General features: G+C 39.6%; 2 protein-coding genes across 4 annotated transcripts in view; both read left to right on the forward strand.

Moving 5' to 3' along the window:
• The first annotated feature begins 1,306 nt into the window (after positions 1-1,306).
• hikeshi (heat shock protein nuclear import factor hikeshi) lies at positions 1,307-8,956 on the forward strand. Of its 2 annotated transcripts, none has more exons than XM_003219344.4 (5): positions 1,307-1,461; positions 1,971-2,208; positions 5,008-5,159; positions 7,350-7,468; positions 8,730-8,956. In XM_003219344.4, exons 1-5 carry the CDS (start codon positions 1,432-1,434, stop codon positions 8,782-8,784), a joined length of 594 nt encoding a protein of 197 aa, XP_003219392.1. In that variant the 5' UTR covers positions 1,307-1,431; the 3' UTR covers positions 8,785-8,956. The 2 variants fall into 2 exon arrangements, with proteins under 2 accessions (XP_003219392.1, XP_062833185.1); XM_062977115.1 differs by lacking the exon at positions 1,307-1,461 and adding an exon at positions 1,562-1,698.
• Positions 8,957-9,096: 140 nt separating this feature from the next.
• The window catches only part of ccdc81 (coiled-coil domain containing 81), a 35,459-nt gene continuing 23,393 nt past the window's right edge, over positions 9,097-21,162 (forward strand). The window contains exons 1-6 of one of the 2 annotated variants that reach the window (XM_062977110.1): positions 9,097-10,753; positions 12,311-12,428; positions 15,456-15,517; positions 15,901-16,057; positions 17,732-17,988; positions 19,760-19,845. In XM_062977110.1, the coding sequence (XP_062833180.1) occupies positions 12,350-12,428; positions 15,456-15,517; positions 15,901-16,057; positions 17,732-17,988; positions 19,760-19,845 (641 nt within the window). In that variant the 5' untranslated portion in view covers positions 9,097-10,753; positions 12,311-12,349. The remainder of the gene's footprint in view (positions 10,754-12,310; positions 12,429-15,455; positions 15,518-15,900; positions 16,058-17,731; positions 17,989-19,759; positions 19,846-21,162) is intronic. The other variant, XM_062977111.1, reaches the window with a different exon arrangement.

Below are 21,162 nucleotides of genomic sequence, written 5' to 3' on the forward strand. Positions count from 1 at the left end.
GAATTCCAGACAAGAAACAATCAGGGCCAGCTAATCACCCCCTAACAAAGGATCCTCCCCAGGAAGGAAGCAACCAAGCTTTGAAGTTGCAAGGCTATTCAATGCTAATCAAGGTGATCAATTGCAACATTCAACTTGCCTCAGAGTTCGTTCATCTACCCTGGACCTTCCACAGATACATAAACCCCACTTGCCTAGTTTCCAACAGACCTCACAACCTCTGAGGATGCCTGCCATAGATGTGGGTGAAACGTCAGGAGAGAATGATTCTGAACATGGCCAGACAGCAGGGAAAACTCACGGCAACCCAGTGATTCAGGACATGAAAACCTTCGACAACACATATAATGGCTACATTATATATGTGTGTGTGTGTATTTATGTATGTGGATAGATAGATAGATAGATAGATAGATAGATAGATAGATAGATAGATAGATAGATAGATAGCCAAAGTATCTATATAGATTGGTTTGTACTATTAAGGCTCCTCTGTGGATCTGGATCTAATTGGGCTCATATACCTTTTGTTAGGTAAAGGTAAAGGTTTCCCCTGACGTTAAGTCCAGTCATGTCTTACTCTAGGGGTTGGTGCTCATCTCCATTTCTAAGCCGAAGAGCCAGCATCGTCCGTAGACACCTCCAAGGTCATGTGACCGGCATGATTGAATGGAGCGCTGTTACCTTCCTGCTGGAGCTGTACCTATTGATCTACTGACATTTGCATGTTTTCGAATTGCTAGGTTGGCAGAAGCTGGAGCTAACAGCGGGAGCTCAGTCCGCTCCCCGGATTCGAACCTGCAACCTTTCGGTCTGCAAGTTCAGCAGCTCAGCGCTTTAAAACACTGCACCACTGGGGGTTCCCTTTGTTAATCAACTTAATATAATTGTGGGATTTGAACTAAAAGAAACCAACTACCCCTTAAAGGCTCTGAAAAGTACAAAACACATTAGCCATAGCTAGGTGAAGTGGCCCTTTGTCATGTGACTGGGGAAGATTAGAGTGGAGAGGATTGGTGACCTGTTTAGGGAGGGAAGGGGAGGGAGGAAGAAAAAGAATGAGTGGGGAAAGGTGTCTAAGGAAAAGCAAGAGAAGCAAGAAAGAAAAGGGAGAGAGAGGTAGTTGTATCAGCTGTCCTACAGACGGCCTTATGCTTTGGGGCTAAAAAGACTACATCTCCCAAGAGAACCTTCGCCACACCAAGATGCCACTCAACCTCTCTCCCCGCGCAGTGCATCCCGGGAGGTGTAGTTCTTTCCCTGGATCCCTGACACTCACCCATAGGAACGCCTTCTCTGTAAGCCTCTGGTCGTCGTTAGCTTCCGCTAACTCCGGATGTACTTCCAAAGGGGGGCGTGGGATACAGGTTTCTAGCCAAGGAGGCCCAACTCAGTCGGAGCAGGGCTGAGGTCTCGCTTTTGCTGCCTGCCATGTTCGGCTGTTTAGTCGCAGGGAGGCTGGTGAGTGACAGCAGGGGCCGGAGTGGGCGGGGAAATGGGTCTCTATGGCAACCACAGAGGAGGGAGGGGGTGGTCACCATGGAAACGGGAGGGCGCTTTGAGGTAATTCTGTGAGGGTTCTTGAGTGTGTCAAGTTATGGCTGGCCTTCACTAAATAGGCCTTTTGGACAATACTGAGTCTTATATTAATAGTTTTTGTGATGACACATTTGCAGAGGACGTTTATGGTTTCCTAAGGTGGGTGGCATTACTTTTTTAAAGTTGTTACAGACCATTTGCAGGCCTGGGCCAACTTGGGCCCTCCAAGTGTTTTGGACTGCATCTCCCATCATTCCTAACAGCCTCAGGCTCCTTCCTTTTTCCCCTCGGCCGCTTAAGCGGCCAAGGGGAAAAAGGAAGGGGCCTGAGGCTGTTAGGAATGATGGGAGATGCAGTCCAAAACATCTGGAGGGCCCAAGTTGGCCCAGGCCAGCCCTACATGCATTTATCTGCCTTCTTTGACTTCCCAGGTCCAGACCGTGGCACAGCAGGTGGCGGAAGACAAGTTTGTGTTCGACTTGCCCGACTACGAAAGCATCAACCATGTCGTGGTCTTCATGCTGGGCACCGTCCCCTTCCCGGAGCGCATGGGCGGCTCTGTTTACTTCTGCTATCCCAACGAGAACGGGTTAGCGGTGTGGCAGCTGCTGGGGTTTGTGACCAACGACAAGCCAAGCGCCATCTTCAAAATTTCTGGCCTGAAAACTGGTAAGTGTTGTGACTCAACTGGAACCTCAGATTGACTCTGATGAGGATGATGGGATTCAGGTTCAAAATCAGGTTCAAAATGTCCCTGTTATAGAAGATGATGAACAGAGAGTGCAAGTTCATTTTCCCACAGCAATAATAATAATAATAATAATAATAATAATAATAATAATAATAAAACTTTATTTATACCCCGCCACCATCTCCCCAACGGGGACTCGGGGTGGCTTACATGGGGTCATGCCCAGAACAATACAATATAACAAAATATAAAAGAACAACACATCATAACACATTAAACAATACAATAGATAATAATATACATTACAACGCAAAATCAGGGAAGCAATAAAACAAGGGCGGGCCACATGAACACTAAGTTAAAACTCGGGGTGAGAAAGAAATAAGAATAAAAACCACAAAGAACAGGGTCATAACATAGTGGTACAGTCTAGAGGATAGATATTGGAGGGTAGCAAGGAATGATGTTGATGATACTGAAACTAGTCAGGTGCAAATTGACTTGGAAAAGGAGGACAGTTCTCAGTCTGATAATGAGGCTCAGCAAACTAACGAGCAGGATGACCTTCATGAAACAGGTTCCCTAGATTGAGCTGACCGTTTGGAAATCAGGGTTCGGAGGAGTGTGAGAATTGCAAACAAGAGGGAGGTTAGAGGCCAGAGAAATGTTTTCATGCTTTGCAAAGGGTATTAAAGCAATGTGTTTGGAGACAAACCTTTGTCAAGTCAACTTTTTGTTCAACCAAGAAGGAAGCTCTCGTTTTCCTGGATTATCTTTCAGCTCATGTGTTCATGTTCTTGGGACTTTGTCATTCTCTAATGGGACTTTGTTTATTCCTGGTGATTTCTAGAATTATGCTCTAAGGCTTTATTTTTAACTATCTTTTCGACCTTTTGTTTTTAAAAAAACCTTTTATCTTCCATTTTGTAATAAACCAAAAAGACTCCAACCTGTGTTCAGTTTGGTGTATACAGCAAGCTGAAGCTATCCTGAGGTGCAACAGTAAGAGACTCATAGACTCAAAGCCCATTCAGCTTTAATAATAATAATACAGTAGAGTCTCTCTATTTATTTTTCATGTTAGAAGCGAACCAAGGATACAAGTTGTAATGTATTTGAAAACACAAAGTTAAAAATTTACAACAGCAACTTGCCATTATACTTGGAGTGTCTGTGGTGTTACTGTAGAGCATTCCTGGAACTTTTGGTCATTTCTATGGTTTATCTCTGTATGTTTCATGGACACACAACATGTCACATTTCTTATCTCAGCACAGTACATAAAGCAGCTGTTCTTTGGCAGCTGACATGCCTTCAGTGTTGATTGAGGTTATTGTCATAGTTGGTCCTGAAAAGGTCCATTGGTTTGTTTGTTTGTATGTATGTTGCAAGTCACTTCTGGCTGTGAGAGAATCAGCCGTCTATAAAGACATTGCCCAGGGGACGCCCGGATGTGTGACGTTCCTGCGGGGAGGCTTCTCTTATGTCCCACAGAGTCTCGCTTATCCAACATAAATGGGCTGGCAGAATGTTGGATAATAAGGAGGGGTTAAGGAAAAGCCTATTAAACGTCAAATTAAGCACCAAAACATCTTTTTTTACAACACATTGACAGAAAAAGCAGTTCAAAACACGATAGCGTCATGTAATAATTACTGTATTTACAAATTTAGCGCCAAAATATTGTAATGTATTGGAAACATTGACTACAAAAACAATGACTACTAAAAAATTAACTACAAAGAAAGGTAGAATTGCGTAAAATGAACATACAGTAACAACATTGTTGGAAGTTAAATCCATAAAAAGTTCAGTCCCTGATGCCTAGAGAAAGAGCTGTGGATCTGGGCGGGAGGCAGACTGCATTGGATAATCCAGAATGTTGGATAAGCGAGACTCTACTGTAATAACTTTATTTTTGTACCCCGCCTCCATCTCCCCAAGGGGACTCAGAGTGGCTTACATGGGGACCAGCCCAGTCAACATCATAAAATATAAAACATTAAAATACATACACAATATCATAAAACAGAATAAAACAACAACAATTATAACAACATAGCAGTTGTGACAAAACAAAAACAAACTCAAACCAACAGCCAATGAGCCTGAAATAAAGTTCATTTCTAGGCATGGATGGGTAGGCAGATGCTACTCACTTTTAAAATGAGGGCTAATGGATAAGGTGCATAAGTCCGATGAGATGGGTGAGTGATGTAAAATGGGGAATAATATCTTTGTGTAGAGGACATTAGTAAAGTGCAAGGATGAGATTTTATGCCGTAACTGGAGCCAGTTTATTTAGGGAATTATTTAGTTAAATGCACAACAGAACATCCACGTTTTCAGTTCTTTACGGAGGATGGACAGGGTGGGTGCTAACCTAATCTCCTTGGGGAGGGAGCTCCAGTGCCGGGGGGCCACCACTGAGAAGGCCCTCTCTCTCATCCCCACCAACCATGCTTGTGATAGGGGCGGAAGCAAGAGAAGAGCCTCCCCAGAAGATCTTATAGATTGCGCACGTTTGTAGGGGACGATGCAGTTGTGAGGATAGGCCGGTCCTGAACCAAGAAGTGAGCCCAAATCTTGGAAACAGGGTACTTTGTTAAGGATTTTAAAAATGTCATTATTGTATAGTGACATTCTCTGTTTCCTCCTGCTAAAAGGATAGGTGCCACTCTTGTTCAAGAAGACTTGTGTAAATCTGGGGCTTACTCAGAACCAAGCTCCTGGACAAAAGAGTTAATGCTTCAGGCCAGTTCTGATGTCTCTTTCAGGGAAGGGCAGCCAACATCCTTTCGGAGCCATGAACATCCCCCAAATGCCTTCTGTAGCCCAGATTGGGATTTCCGTGGAGCTGCTGGAACTGTTGGCTCAGCAAACTCCTGTAGCAAGTGCCGCTGTATCATCGGTCAATTCATTCACAGAGGTAATGAGAAGTCATTTTGATTCCAGTTACCATTGCCAGATCTACCCTATTGTTTTTGGGTCTTGTACTGGACCTCATCCAGCGTGGACAACTGGTTCACTTGTTAAGGCAGTGCTTGTTAAACTGTCTCCAGAAGAACCATGAGATTCGTGATAGAAAATTATTGACTTCTTTTTTAAAAAAATATTTACTTTTCTACCTACACAGGATTCAAGCCAGCATATTCTCATATATAGCAAATTGCAACTTAAAGGACTTACAAAAGTTTTTTAAAAAAACCCAATTCTGTTTTACAAGTTAAATTCTGTTTTTTAAATAACAAAAACAGTACAACCAATTAAAAGCTCAGTCTGCTACAACAAAGACCTAACTAAATGAACAAAGTCTTTACTCACTGATGAAAAGATATCTATTGATTAACTCTTTTGTATTAAAGTGGTGTCAAACTACATTGATTCTATAGTGTAGATGCACTCCATGTCTCTCCAAGCCAGATAGCTTCAGATCCCCTGGGACAGAATACAGGGCTTCTGGGGACAGGAAAATTCTCCTGCAATTAGTACTTATTAATCTCGAATGTCTATCCCATGTTATTTGTGAAGTTCCCCTATACCACTCCAAGGGAAAGTTGGTAGGCACAGAATGCTGATATCTCTTCAGGGGAGGAATGTTCTATAGTTTTCCTCCCATTTACTCATCTTGGGAATTGAGATTTATGTAATGCATATGTTCAGACAGACATTTTCAGCTCAAATTGGTCTGGTAAAATTCTCCTCTCGCTACATACACGGATATAAATGGGGGGATGGGACTTTTTTCCCTTGCAGCTTCAACATTTCTAGAAATGTTGTATCTAGATTAACGTAATCCCAGTAGCATAGAAACATTTCCAGTTTAGCTTGTTTCTTGAGTGCTGAATAAGCTTTTTCATTACAATGTGATTCCAGAGGCATTCAGAGTTAAATCTTTTTTGACTGCCAAATGCACCTGCCATTTCTAACAGCAGCATTAAAATCTCTTTAAAACTAAGACTAGAAAAATGCCTTCTCTCTTATTTTATGTGCTGACTTACAGGAATGTTATGTTTTGATTCGCAACTGTGTAGGCAGGCTGAAAAAGGGGCCAAGAGCATTTGGAGTATGGAATTGTCCTATTTGTCTCTAATTTCTATGATTCTATGATTTTCTTGAAATTGGCTTTCACATATATAAACAATGTTCAGTGACAAAATAATATGCAAAACCTCCCTTTGAGAACAACCATTTTATACCACACAACCTTTGAGGATACCTGCCATAGATGTGGGTGAAACGTCAGGAGATAATGCTTCTGGAAGATGGCCATACAGCCCAAGAAGTTCACAGTAACCCAAACATTTTATAGTTCAGAAGCAACCTCACCCTAATGTTGGTGTGGTTCTTTTTACAATTGCTTGTATTTGTCCCTGCTCCTTTTCGACATGTCTGGAAGCAGTCATTTGCTCATCTGAAGTCTTTCTTGAAACTGGTCTTGATTTATCAAAGTCAAATGGGTCAGCTGAGCATGGACTGGATGGCCCATGAGGTCTCTTCCAACTCTACTTTTCTATGATTCTATGATTATCACTGCTATGTAGGAACTGAAGATATTCACAATTGTTCTAGTATTCTGAGGGTTGTGCGACCAGTCTTTCCTTGCCTCTTCTCCACCTCTCCCCTCTTGGGCCTCCTGTAACTTCTAAGTATGTCACAATGTGTGAAATGCAAGAAAGAAATTGCATATGTAGTTGGCTCTTCACGTTTGTTGGTTTGCTTATTCACAAATTTGAATAATTTCTAGGTCGTCATGTTGGAGGACCTAGAGTTTATTAGAGATGCCACTTCTTTAGCATATGTTGGTCTTTTAGAGAAATTTTGTAGTTAAGTTATAGAAGATTTTGACCAAAGTCATGCTGGAAGAGCTAGTGATTCCAAGAAAGGTGTTCTCTCAGCTATAAATAAATGAATGAATGAATGAATGAATAAATAAATAAATAAATAAATAAATAAAGTGGGGGTATTTATCCATGGTTTTTCTTCACTCCGGTGAATGTGGAGGGCCTGCTGTAATAATACAGCAAACCATGCAATATATATTTGCATGCTTTTGCATAAATCATACATGTACGGTATATAACAAGAAGCACTTTTCTATTTGTTTTGTGTTTTTCAGTTTACTCAAAAGATGCTAGACAATTTTTATAACTTCGCTTCATCCTTTACTATCACTCAAGCCCAAATGGTGCCCAACCCATCTGAAGCTTTCATTCCTGCAAATGTAGTCCTGAAATGGTAAGAGGACAAAAGCTGTTTTGCCACTCCACAGAGTCTTGAGAGGAGTTTCAGCTTTAGCAATCTTAGAATTGTAAATAGCCATAAGAACTCCCTTGTATGGGAGTTCTTGCATCAGTTGCATCAGTTGAGCAACATGGATTATATCTTCTGTATATCTTATCAATAGCTGCTTGTAGTAAGCCTGAGTTGTCTCCAGGAGAACAGTCATGGAAAGTTTTCAAACTTGGAATATTGGGGGAAGATATATTTGGAGTACAACATGAATGGGGAACATATTTAAAAATGTAATTGTCTGATCTCTTTCTGAATATATTTGAAAAGATTTCTAGTATATCAACTGAAACATAAAAACTGACCTTTACAGTGTGTAGAACCAAGTTTCTTCCCTTTGAACTTGGGGTGTTATTTCTGTCATGACATCAGTGCATAATGTTTGGCCATTCCCACTAACATGAGAATAAATCATGTGTTTCATAGCTCAGTGATATTAGAGATTGCGGTGAAGTTTTAAAATGTTGGAGTACAATAAGATTAATCTGGATTTGAAGGGGAAAACTGAGGGATAACATAAGATGAGAGGATTAACCTAAATATATTTTAAAGGGAATAACATTGGGAGACATATTAAGATAATAATCGAAGGACGAATGTATTTAATTTGAAAAGAATTGGAGTTCTTGTCAAATAGATAACCTTATTAACCTTTTTACTCAAGATTATTAACCTTTTTACTAAAGGTAATGTATCAATTTTAAATATTTTGGTTTATATTTAGGAGATGCTGAAATGCAATCATATAATAGTTTTAATAGTTACCTTTGCTTGGGGAGGGGGGAAGTCAGTTGGATTTTTAATGTGTTTTTTGAATTTTTTATTATTTTACTGTTTTAGTTTAGTTTATTATAGTTTAAATGGTAGGTTGTTGGTTTGTGGGGAAACATGTTGTGAACTTTTTAGTGTGGAGTTTGGAGTTGTATTTTTGTTTTTAAATAAATAAAAACAAGAACAGGTAGTACAAAGTAAATAAACTGGAAAGTAATACAGCAACTGTGCCACAGGCGGAGAATCTCTGCCCCTTCAGATGGTTTAGACTACAGTTTTTGAAGTGCTTTCCCACTAACTCTGGCTGGAGTTGATGGGAGTTGATTTCCAGAAATTGGAGATCCCATCTTTGATGTGACTAGAAGACCATAAGAATTCATGTTTAAAGTGTTTCATGACTTACATTTTAATTATGTTAATCTTCCTCTTTTTCCAGGTATGAGAATTTCCAAAGACGACTGACTCAGAATCCTTTATTTTGGAAAACATAATCTTGACTCAAGTTCTTTGAACGTACTCTAACAATTGGTGGCATCTTGAAGGACACAGCATATTGAGACTCATCTCAATGGATTCATTCAAATTTGAGAAGAAGATGAGAGGGGAAACACAGCTTTTGTAATATTTTTGGGACTCTGTTTAAAATTAAAACCCTAAAAAGAGTCTCATGTGATTTTTTTGTTTTTTAATTAAACCCATTGCCTTGTGTACATTCCAAACAACTCATAAAACTCACACCCAACTATTTTAGTTGGGTGAATAAGCAAAAGGTCAATTGTTTCTTCTTTAAAGTACCAGACTTTGACATACCCTTGCCTGATGGCAGCTTAATCTATGCCAGAAGCCTGTATTCGCCCTCATGCCCATACAGTTCCATTAGTGGCCTCTTATGCTAATTAATCACCATGCCTTACAGATCTACTCCTGTTGAATTGTGTTCCAGCATTAGGAGGATTGCAGAGAGCTAGAGGAACATAGACTTTTGTTGTGGGATTGTTATAACCTGTCTGAAGGAAACAATACAATAAAGCCTGTGTTGGGAAAGAGCAAGATTCTATAGCTTTCCAGACATTTCATGTTGGTGACACACTTTTTGGCTATGCATCATTTTGTGACACAGTTTTACTAGCAAATCAAAAATTGAACCAACCCTTTATAAGAGATATAGGCACGCACATAAACTGTAATAATGAAATATATGGGGACACAATATATCTCTATGAAAACCATTTATATTTTAAAAAATATATGATTTATTGCTTATTTTGCATAGACTCAGGTTTCTCTTTATGTTCGCCCTATGCACCGCAGCCGACACACTATTGTGTCATGACAAACAGTTTGGAAACCTCTGCTCTATAGTCAGCCCTCCACATTTTCTGGAGTTAGGGCGCAAGACCTTCATGAAAATGGAAAAATACAAATAACAAAATTGACTTTTTATGTACCCTCAACATTTTAAAAATGGTTCAACCACTAAAATAAAAATCATCAGAAAAATGGAGGATGGCAGATAAAAACAACGATCCCTGGCTGTTTTTATTTACTTGTGCAAGACTTATCTAATCTGGTTGTTTCATTTCACATGTGTGTATTTTTGGTTTGCTGAAATAAGTATGTTTGTAGAGTTTATATATCTGTGGAATAATCCAGGGTGTTTTTTTGTAGGATAGGTTATTTTTGTATCAAATCTTCTAGTATCAAATTTTCTATTAAGTCATGGCCAGGGATACTTCTAATTCGTTAATTGAAATATAGTTAAAACTAGGTTTAAAGCTACTGGGAAGTTTTTCAAACATACTTGTTTCGGGGGATGTCTGAATTAGGTAAAGGTAAAGGTTTTCCCCTGACATTAAGTCTAGTCGTGTCCGACTCTGGGGGTTGGTGCTCATCTTCATTTCTAAGGCGAAGAGCCGGCGTTGTCCGTAGACACCTCCTAGGTCATGTGACCGGCATAACTGCATGGAGCACTGTTTCAGGGGATCACATCAGCAATCCACTGGGATGTCAGAATTGACACTCTCTTTAAAAAATATTAATGAATATTGCATCCGCAGATTCCACAATCCGGTGCTTGAATATATTTTTAAAAATCCTAAAAGCACACCTTATTTTTGCAATATGCATACATACCTATTGCAAAGTCTCTGTCCTACAAAGACTGTTCCAAGGTAAAGTGGCCTGCTGTGATACAACCAGATTGATGTGCTAGGTGATGGATTGGCTGTTGCTATGTGAAGTGACCCTCTGTGATATCACTTAGAAAGAAAGGAGACATTGGTGTATAAAGGGAAGGGAGGGAGGGAGGGAGGAAAGCACCACAAAGAAAGCCATGTTACTATGAAGACATTTGACGGAAAAGGGAGAAAGGGGAGAGGAAGGAAGGAAAGAAAGAGGTAAAGAAAGGAATGGAGATGGAAGGGAAGGGAGAAGGAAGGAAGAAAGTGTAAAGGGAAAAAGGTATGAAGGTATATTGGCTCTGGGGCCAATATACAATATAATATGCAGTAATATATAATAATATAATACAGTAAAGTCACTTATCCAACATTCTGTATTATCCAACGCAGTCTGCCTTTTAGTAGTCAATGTTTTTGTAGTCAATCTTTTCATAGAATCATAGAATAGTAGATACATTTCAATACATTGCGATGTTTTGGTGCTAAATTCCTAAATACAGTAATTACTACATAACATTGCTGTGTATTGAACTGCTTTTTCTGTCAAATTTGTTGTCAAACATGATGTTTTGGTGCTTAATTTCTAAAATCATAATGTAATTTGATATTTAATAGGCTTTTCCTTAAGCCCTCCTTATTATCCAACATATTCACTTATCCAACGTTCTGCCGACCTGTTTATGTTGGATAAGTGAGACTCTACTGTATATTGTATATACATATAATATTGATAATAATATAATGCAATACAATAGAATAATAATACTAATACAATATAATTATTATTATTTATTATATAGTACATGCAATATTACTAATAATATTACAGTATAGTGGTATAGTTCAACATAGTAATATATAATGCTAATATTGTGCTATGATAATATAATATATTGTATGTACATATAATTTGTAAGCCACTCTGAGTCCCCTCCAGGGTGAGAAGGGCAGGATATAAATGTAGTAAATAAATTAAATTAAATAAATAAAAGAGAGGGTGTGTGTTTGTGCCCCAGATATGCTAGTTATGTCATCAACACAGTGATGGCAGCTTCAAAGCCAGACAGGAAACAATCAGGACCAGCTGACACTTCCCAACAAAGGAATCCCCTAAGCAGGAAGCAGCCAGGCTTTGAAGCTGAAAGGCCATTCGATGCTAATCAGGGTGGTCAATTTACAACATTCACACTTGCCTCCAACAGACAAGAATTTCTCCCACCCTGGACATTATTCCACAGATATATAAACCCCACTTGCCTAGTTTCCAACAGACCTCACAACCTCTGAGCATGCCTGCCATAGATGTGGGCGAAACGTCAGGAGAGAATGCTTCTGGAACATAGCCATACAGTCCGGAAAATTCACAGCAACCCAGTGATTCCAGCCATGAAAGCCTTCGACAACACAGTTTAGTTAAAACCCCATAAAAACTGCGGGGAAAAAATCATTAGGTTAAAACTCAGTAGAAGCAAACAGACCATGTTGTAATCAAACTATCTCAGACTTCAAAAGAACGTCAAAGTAAGCAAGGCGAAGCTTATTGGGCGGTGAGTTCGGAGCGATTGTGACGTCGCCCTTAGCAACAGCCTCAAAGACTCGCGTCCTAGCAACAGTCCCGCCCACTTCCATTCATACTTTTTTTAAGCTTTCCCAGGAGTTCTCCTCCTTTCCTTCTCTCCCTTGACTTTTAGAAAACCAGTCCCTTGATTTTGCATTGATGGGGAAGGAAAGGGGCTGGCAGGGAAATGGGGCAAGCATTTTTTTAAGGTTGTAAAGTCAAGTGATCAGAGGAATAAAAGGATGTGACAGCCACTTTCAAACTTCCAAACCTCCATAGACCATCACAGTCTACCTGGCTTTTTGCTGTGGCCTAAAGATGTTGGACACCATCCAGACTGCAATCCTGGAAGGAAGAAGGAATGTCTTCCTGACACTTCCCAAACTCACCTCAGAGGGTAAGCAATATTCCTTCTTCTTATATAATAATAATAATAATAATAATAATAATAATAATAATAATAATAATAATAATAATTCTTTTCTTCTTCATATATATATATATATATATATATATATAAAATATGTATTATATATTATTATGAAATAATACTAATAATAATTCTTTTATAATAATAATATAATATATGTATTATATATTATTATAAAATAATAATAATAATTCTTTTCTTCTTCTTTTATAATTATGATTATTATTATTTTGCTATACATTTTAAAACTCTTACTGACCTGGTTTAACCATGAAGCTAATAATACAATACAGGTTTCACATCCCTTATCCAAAATGCTTGGGACCAGAAGTGTTTTCTGCTTTGAACTGGATTATATGGCAGTGTAGACTCATTTAATCAAGTTCAAAGCAAATACAGTAGAGTCTCACTTATCCAACGTAAACAGGGCGGCAGAATGTTGGATACGCAAATATGTTGGATAATAAGGAGAGATTAAGGAAAAGCCTATTAAACATCAAATTAGGTTATGATTTTACAAATTAAGCACCGAAACATCATGTTATACAACAAATTTAACAGAAAAAGTAGTTCAATACGCAGTAATGCTATGTAGTAATTACTGTATTTATGAATTTAGCACCAAAATATCACGATGTATTGAAAACATTACTACAAAAATGCATTGGATAATCCAGAACGTTGGATAAGCGAGTGTTGGATAAGTGAGACTCTACTGTAATGTGGATTATGTGCTTTGATAATCTGGATTATATGGCAGTGTAGAAGGGGCCTTGGTCTGACCCTTATATTCTTGCCCAGCCATCTTGTGTTTCTCTTATTCTTATATGGAAATATGAATGTCAAACTGAACCGACCAAACAGGGATTCGATGTACAGTAGAGTCTCGCTTATCCAACATAAACAGGCCAGCAAGATGTTGGATAAGCGAAAATGTTGGATAATAAGGAGGGATTAAGGAAAAGCCTATTAAATGTCAAATTATGTTATGATTTTACAAATTAAGCACCAAAACATCACATTTTACAACACATCGACAGAAAAAGCAGTTCAATACACTGTAATGTTATGTAGTAATTACTGTATTTATGAATTTAGCACCAAACATCACAATGTATTGAAAACATTGACTACGAAAACATTGACTACTAAAAGGCAGACTACGTTGGATAATACAGAACGCTGGATGAGCGAAGGTTGGATAAGCGAGACTCTACTGTAACTGAATGAATGAGTTCAACACAGACATTCCCTTTTATACATTCTACACTTGAGACTTGTCTCACTTATGTGTCGCTTGTCAATCTGTCTCGCTCTGGCAACTGAGCTCTTGTCATGTCACTCACAATACACTCTTTTCAATCACCTGTAACATTTTTCTGGAATTTTCCCACTGAAGAAGTGAATCATTCGAAGCACCAGATGGAACTGTTTCACATAAAACAACATTGTGTTCCTGAATGAAGTTTAAAAGGCTTTGTTCAGCTTTACTGTCTCTGCTGAAATGTCAAGCATGGATGCTTGCCATAGATGTAGGCGAAACGTCAGGAGAGAATGCTTCTGGAACATGGCCATACAGCCCGGAAAACACACAACAACCCTGAAAATTGGAAATTAATTGCACGAGTTGTGGTGTCTATCATATAAGGCCCCTTCTACACAGCTGTATAAAATCCAGATTATCTGCTTCGAATTGGGTTATATGGCAGTGTAGACTCAGATAATCCAGTTCAAAGCAGATAATGTGGATTATCTGCCTTGATATTCTGGATTATAAAGCAGAGTAGAGGGCCGCTAAAAAGCAAAGATCCTTCATAAAATAAATACGGATGATTTTTGCTTTTTTGACAGCTAAGCAGGGTCAGCCTGGTAAGTACTTGAATTGGGGAATGCCAATTAATTTCAGATGCTGTAGGCTGTATTTCAGAAGAAAGATCCATCAAAACCAGAACTGAGCAATCTCTGTCTTCTACACTGCCATATAATCCAGATTATCCAAGCAGGTAATTCACATTATCTGCTTTGAACTGGATTATGTGAGTCTACACTGCCATATAATTCAATTGAAAGCAAATAATCTGAATTTTATACATCCGTGAAGGGGCCTTATATGATAGACACCACAACTCATGCAATTTTCAATGTTTGCTTGACATTTCAGCAGACAGTAAAGCTGAACAAAGCCTTTTGAACTTCAGTCATGAAAGCAATGTTGTTTTGTGTGAAACAGTTCCATCTGGTGCTTCAGATGATTTACCGGTACTTCTTTAGTGGAAAATTTCCAGAATAATATCCATAAAGCAAACTTAGATTTTGGCATTTTATATAAGAGATACACTTTTACTACACGATTGTACATAATGGGACTTGAGCATTCTCAGGTTTTAGTATCCATGTAGGGTTCTGGAACCAAAACCTTGCAGATGCCAAGAGCTCACTGTACACAGTTTCTATAGGTGGTTGTTGTTGTTATTATTGTTGTTGCGTGCCTTCAAGTCATTTCTGACTTACGGTTACCCTAAGGTAACACTATCATAGGGCTTTCTGGGGCTGAGAGTATGTGGCTAGCCCAAGTGGGCTTCCATGACTGAGATGGGAATCAAACCCTGAGCTCCAGAGTTGTAAGGTAAACGTAAAGTTTTCCCCTTGACATTAAATCTAGCCGTGTCCAACTCTGGGGATTGATGCTCATCATTTCTAAGCCGAAGAGGTGTCCATAGGCATGTGGCCGGCATGATTGCATGGAGTGCTCTTACCTTCTCGCTGGAGCGGTACCTATTGATCTACTCACATTTGCATGTTTTTGAACTGCTAGGTTTGTAGAAGCTGGGGCTAATAGCGGGAGCTCACCCAGCTCCCTGGATTTGGGCCACCAACCTTTCGGTCAGCGAGTTCAGTAGCTCAATGGTTTAACCCACTGCAATCTCCAGAGTCGTAATCCAACACAATTAGGACTGGGGTCTTATAATAACTATGTCTTTCTTAACATTTCAGAGATCCTTGGCATCTGGGACACTGTTTCTGGGTTTGTTGAAAAGCACCTCTCCATGAATAAGGTGGGGCGTCCTGTTTATTCACCTGCTTGAATTCTTACACTATGAATTATTCAAAAGCTTCTGGATTATACGAGAGCGTATGAAGTTGCCGTATGCTGAACCAAACCACCGACTTATCTTTTGAGCCTAGTACAGATGTCCCTCCATATTTGTCATTTTGACACTAGAGATTTCTAGAGAGAAATACAGCAGAAGTCAACTGTAGAGTTACGCTTGCAGATATAAAAATACATTCTTCTAGATAAAACAATGACTTTCTTTATTATGGTTTGCTTTCATGATCTTGCCCTACTTAAGTTTGAGCCTGATCTAAGTTTTGTAATGTATCTATCCAGCTCTTAGCTCATGTCCTTAACTCTTGCTCACGGATCCTTCTTTTTCAGGGTGTCTTGATACCAGGGCTGGGGACATTTTCTTTCTTCAGACAAAAGTTTGAAGTTGGGGGTTGCAAGCCCCGCATCATACAGCGGCCTGTTTTCCTTCTCTCTGAGAAACTCGCACAGATCCATGGACTGAAATTGAATAAAATACGCACTCCAGGTAAGAACTCCGGTTGCAGTGCAATGCTTTCCTTTTGTATTTATATGTATTGTACATATTTCTTACTTATCTTGGGCTGGTATTTTGTTGATTAGTCCCAACTAAAGTAGATTAATTCAGTCATTGAATGCTGAATCAACATGAGATACGTCTGTTGGATTCAATGGGTGTACTCTGATCAGAGCAGTGATGTGCCATCACGCCTGGGGCTATAACTCTTAGCGAAAGAGGCATGGACGTGACATCTTTCCCCAGGGGATTGCTTCTTGCCCTCCTTTAGGGAAACTGGAACTCCCAAGGACCAAAACACTGTAGATAACTCAAAACTGGTTTTATTGTTTACAAAAGGTTATCCCAATAAGCTGGAAATTTCAAAGGGGTGAAGGAAAATATACATTACAGTCTTTGGTTGTCTTAAGTCCAAGGAGTTCTGCAGCTGAGAAGCTTTTCTAGGTCCCTCTTTCTCAATGGCTGTGAATGCCGGAGCAATCCTCAGCCTCAGTCCAAATGGCCTATGTTTGAAGACACAGTCTTCCTCTGATGCCAAAGAACTGATTTGAAGGCACTTGAGACTCCTCAACGTCATCCAGGTAGGCCCTGAACATGAAGCATAAGTCTCAAGGATAAGAACCTCAGAATTGGTGCTGAGAGGTAACTTAATCAAGGGCTTTTAGAGCCAAGTCTCTCTCTCAAGTCCATCTGATAGAAAGCTTGGTGGAATGAAAAAGGAAACACTGACCCACTCCAGGAAAGGGTGGAGTCAAACAATTGAGCTGAGGGAGCAATATAACTGGTGCAAACAACATTGATTAACAGCTATAAATAACCAATCAATCCAACTACATTTAAAGGGTAAAGGCAAAATCAGGCATGATACAATTCAAATCTTGCAACTTACAGTTCAACATATAAATGGCGCCACTCGCGCCGTCACAAGTGATTCTAGCTGAAATGGGTAGCCGAAATGATCAAAGTTCTGGATTTTAAGCCTTATGAGGAGCAGCTTAGGGAGCTGGATGTGTTTAGCTTGCAGAAGAGATGGTTAATAGGGATATGATAACAATGTTTAAATATTTGAAAAGCTGTCATATTGAGGAGTGGCAAAGCTTGGTGTGTGCTGTTCCAAAGACTTGAACACGGAGCAGTTGAGTCAAACTAAATGTCTGAAGGAGACTTATTGTTTTTTGACATATTAATCCATCTGATGTGTTGCTTCCCATATACAGTGTTCCCTCACTTATCGCGGAGGTTAGTTCCAAGACTACCCGCGAAAAATGAAAATCCATGAAGTAGGGACGCTATATTTGTGTTGTTTACAATCTCACTGGCAAGTAACGTCTCTGTCCCCTCCTTGCCTCTCAAGCACACGCATGCGCATGCGCTTTCCAGCCGCTGCCACTGCCTTTTGAGGTAAAAAAAAAAGCTATATCAGCCTCCTTTTCTCTCCCTTCGGCTTCTCCTTCCTTCCTTCTTTCCTTCCTTCCTTAAACTTCTCCATAGGAAGGAAGTAGAAAGAGGGATTTATAATATTATTTTAGAATTTATACTATTCTTTTAGTGTTTATTAAAAACCACAAAACTGCGAGTCCGCGAAAAGCGAACCGCGAAGTAGTGAGGGAACACTGTAGAGCGTTTTTCTACTTTCTACTTTTTTCCCATGTGATCTTCCTCTAGGTGATATCCCAATTGTTCATCTGAATTTCATTGTGTTGTCCCTGGAGGGCCCCTTTAACAGGGAGACTGTGGAAGGATGCATCCGAGAGACTCTCTTGTCTTTCTCACGGTCTATTGCCACCAAGCAGCCGGTTGAGTTCACTTTCAAAGGAATTGGCGTTTTGATCGTTCGGGACAACAAGGTGAAAATGAAGTTTTACAAAGACTTCCTGCAGGCCATGGATGGAAGTGGGCGCCTTCTCAAAGCTCTTTCAAATGTAGGTTTGTCATTTAATTCTGGAACATTTGATTCCTATCAAATCTGTACTACAGTGTAAAGCAGTGTTTCTCAACCTGGGGGTTGGGACCTCTGGGAGGGTCGGGAGGGCAGTGTCAGGTGGGTCACCAAAAACCATCAGAAAACACATATTTCTGATGGTCTTGGGGACCCCTTTAGCAGAAAAAGCTGGATATAGGTGAACTACAACTCCAAAACAACAACAACTCAAGGTCAATGACCACCAAACCCTTCCAGTATTTTCTGTTGGTCATGGGAATTCTGTGTGTCAAGTTTGGTTCAATTCCATCATTAGTGGAGTTCAGAATTCTTCTTGATTATAGGTGAACTATAAATCTCACCAACTACAACTCTCAAGTGACAAAATCAATCCCCCACAACCCCACCAGTATTAAACTCTGGGTGTATCGGGCATTTGTGCCAAATTTGGACCAGTGAATGAAAATACATCCTGCATATCAGATATTACAATTCAAAACAGTAGCAAAATTACAGTTATGAAGTAGCAAAAAAATAATTTTATGGTTGGGGGTCTTTGCCGACCCCTTTGAATCCCCCTCGTGACTCCCAGGTTGAGAAATGCTATTTTATACTATTGTTATAAAACCTCCTTTTGTTCAGAAGAAATCTGATTTTTTCCCCCCAGAAAGCAACATTACTCTGCTGCTCAATCACATAGTCGTTTCCGACTCCTCGTGACCTCATGGACCAGTCCACGCCAGAGCTCCCTGTCGGCCGTCGCTTTTCCCAGTTCCTTCAAGGTCAACCCAGTCACTTCAAGGATCCCGTCCATCCATCTTGCCCTTGGTCGGCCTCTCTTCCTTTAACTACACAAGTCTCATTTATTAGATATGTAGTGGATAGATTAAAGTGAGGGAAACCTCTCTGTTATCCCATGCATGCCTAGATAGGCCTTTGCTGGTATTTCTCTTCTGTCCTATCTACATCCACTCCCTTGTTGTTTTAGCAATGTGATCTCTTCAGGGATGAGGTAACTTCCTCTATCTAGATTGGAATGTTAACTGCCCCAAAAAGAAGGCTTGGACCATGCGGTGGTAGCCATTCCTCCTCCTTTGTCTTCTGCATGAGAAGAACACAGTTTGCCCTCTCTGCTGGCAAAATGTAGCTATTTAGATATTCTTTGTTATTTTTACCTGCTTACCTTCCTTAGTGCTAGCTTAGACAGCTAGTTAGCTCCAAAACCTTTTCTATCCACGATGGATTTCCTTTTACCTCAATAAATACCTTTTTGAACTTTTAAGCTGACTTTGCAATCCTTTTCCATCCTAAGAAGAAAGGCTTCCCTAAACTCACCTCACGTAAGTTTCTGCTGTTTGGAAGTGTGCTTCTGCCACTCTGCTATATTTTAGGGAATCTCCCCCAGAAAGAGGGTTATTTTTGAGTCTAACCGCTCATAGATTCTCAACACCTTTTTCCTTCCATTTCCTCCAGCATCGTGATCTTTTCCAAGCTTTCCTGTCTTCTCATGATGTGGCCAAAATACTTCATCTTTGCCTCTAGTATCCTTCCCTCCAGTGAGCAGCTGGGCATTATTTCCTGGAGGATGGACTGGTTGGATCTTCTTATGGTCCAAGGCACTCTCAGAATTTTCCTCCAGCACCAAAGTTCAAAAGCATCTATCTTCCTTCGCTCAGTCTTCCTTATGGTCTAGCTCTCGCAACCTAGGTAATGAATATAATAACTCCCTCATTTGCCAAAAGCTGTATTGACTCCATCTTTTTTGGCTTTAGAGGCCTGGGACAGGAGATTCAGTGTTGTCAAATGGTGATGCTTCTTCTCCACGTACACGCTCCGGTAACACTGTTGTGTTTCCAAGGTAGGTGTATTAATTGTACTGTATGTTGACTCCCTTCTTTCTCTTTTGTAGTGGCTGGCAAATAGGCAAGTTCTTGCTAGCAGAAGATTGCCTGGAAACTGCAGCTTGCTTCAAACACGGCTACTGAGCTACCATCTGAGACTAGGGGTGATGCTGAAAGTTTCCAGCCCTGGGAGGTTTTTTAGATCTTTCCCTTGAGCTTCCAGACCATAGTGAACAATGGCTCCTGTGCCATGGGCCAATGAATCCACCCTTGGTTGTAATCTGAACTTTCAAGAAGCTGTCCAAGTTGTTAAACTGAATCTGAAGACAAGGTTTAGTGCTATCAACAATTTAAGATATGCAACTGATATACCTTGACATATTTGCCATATGCATGACAGGGAATTGGACTGGACAGCCATTACAATGTCTTCCAGCTCTATGTTTCTGTGATTCTATGAACTCTATTACTTGCTAAAATTAGCAAGGACTTGAAAGGACAATTGACGAAAGTTAAGGAGGAAATGTTCAAAAGCAAGGCTAAAACTACCTAGTAAGGAAACAAAAATAAGTGCTATGGACAATTTACATAACTTTCATGTGAATAACAGACTTTGAAATAGTCAGATTCCCTATACCTTGTTTAGGTCATTAATCAAGAAGGAGACTGCTGTCAAGAAATCAGATGATTGAGAGTTTGAAGGGCAGCTATGAAGGAATTAGATAAGATCCTCAAATGTGTTGTATTTCTTCAGTTCTTCAAAACACAATGTTCCCTACATAGTCATTTCTAAAAAGAGGGTGAGATATACCCGTATATACTCGAGTATAAACCGACCCGAATACAAGCCGAGGCACCTAATTTGACCACAAAAACTGGGAAAAACTTATTGACTCGAGTATAAGACGAGGGTGGGAAATGCAGCAGCTACTGGTAAAATTCAAAACTAAAAATAGATATTAATAAAATTACATTAATTGAGATGTCAGTAGGTTAAATGTTTTTAAATATTTATATAAAACCATAATTTAAGATAATAAAAGCTTTAATAAGATAAAACTGTCTAACTCTGATTACCTATATACTCGAGTATAAGCCAACCTGAATATAAGTCGGCCAGGACTCTCACTCAAGTAAAAGCCGAGGGGAGATTTTTCAGCCCTAAAAAAGGGCTGAAAAACTAGACTTATACTTGAGTATATATGGTATATGTTGGTGCTACCGAAATCAGTGTATATCCTATAATTGATGGGGTCTTAGAATTGAAGAAATACAGTTTGCGTATGTGTATAATCAAATACCAAAGTCAGAATCACCCATGTCATATTATTTCT

Source organism: Anolis carolinensis, chromosome 3 (assembly GCF_035594765.1).
Source record: "Anolis carolinensis isolate JA03-04 chromosome 3, rAnoCar3.1.pri, whole genome shotgun sequence".
NCBI classification, from domain to species: domain Eukaryota; kingdom Metazoa; phylum Chordata; class Lepidosauria; order Squamata; family Dactyloidae; genus Anolis; species Anolis carolinensis.

What these genes read in the sequence shown, in the direction of transcription:
- hikeshi (XM_003219344.4), top strand. Translation starts at nt 1,432, where the DNA reads ATGTTCGGCTGTTTAGTCGCAGGGAGGCTG. An exon ending in GTTTAGTCGCAGGGAGGCTG is followed by an intron (nt 1,462 to 1,970) that starts GTGAGTGACAGC and finishes TTGACTTCCCAG; the next exon opens with GTCCAGACCGTGGCACAGCA. An exon ending in AATTTCTGGCCTGAAAACTG is followed by an intron (nt 2,209 to 5,007) that starts GTAAGTGTTGTG and finishes TGTCTCTTTCAG; the next exon opens with GGAAGGGCAGCCAACATCCT.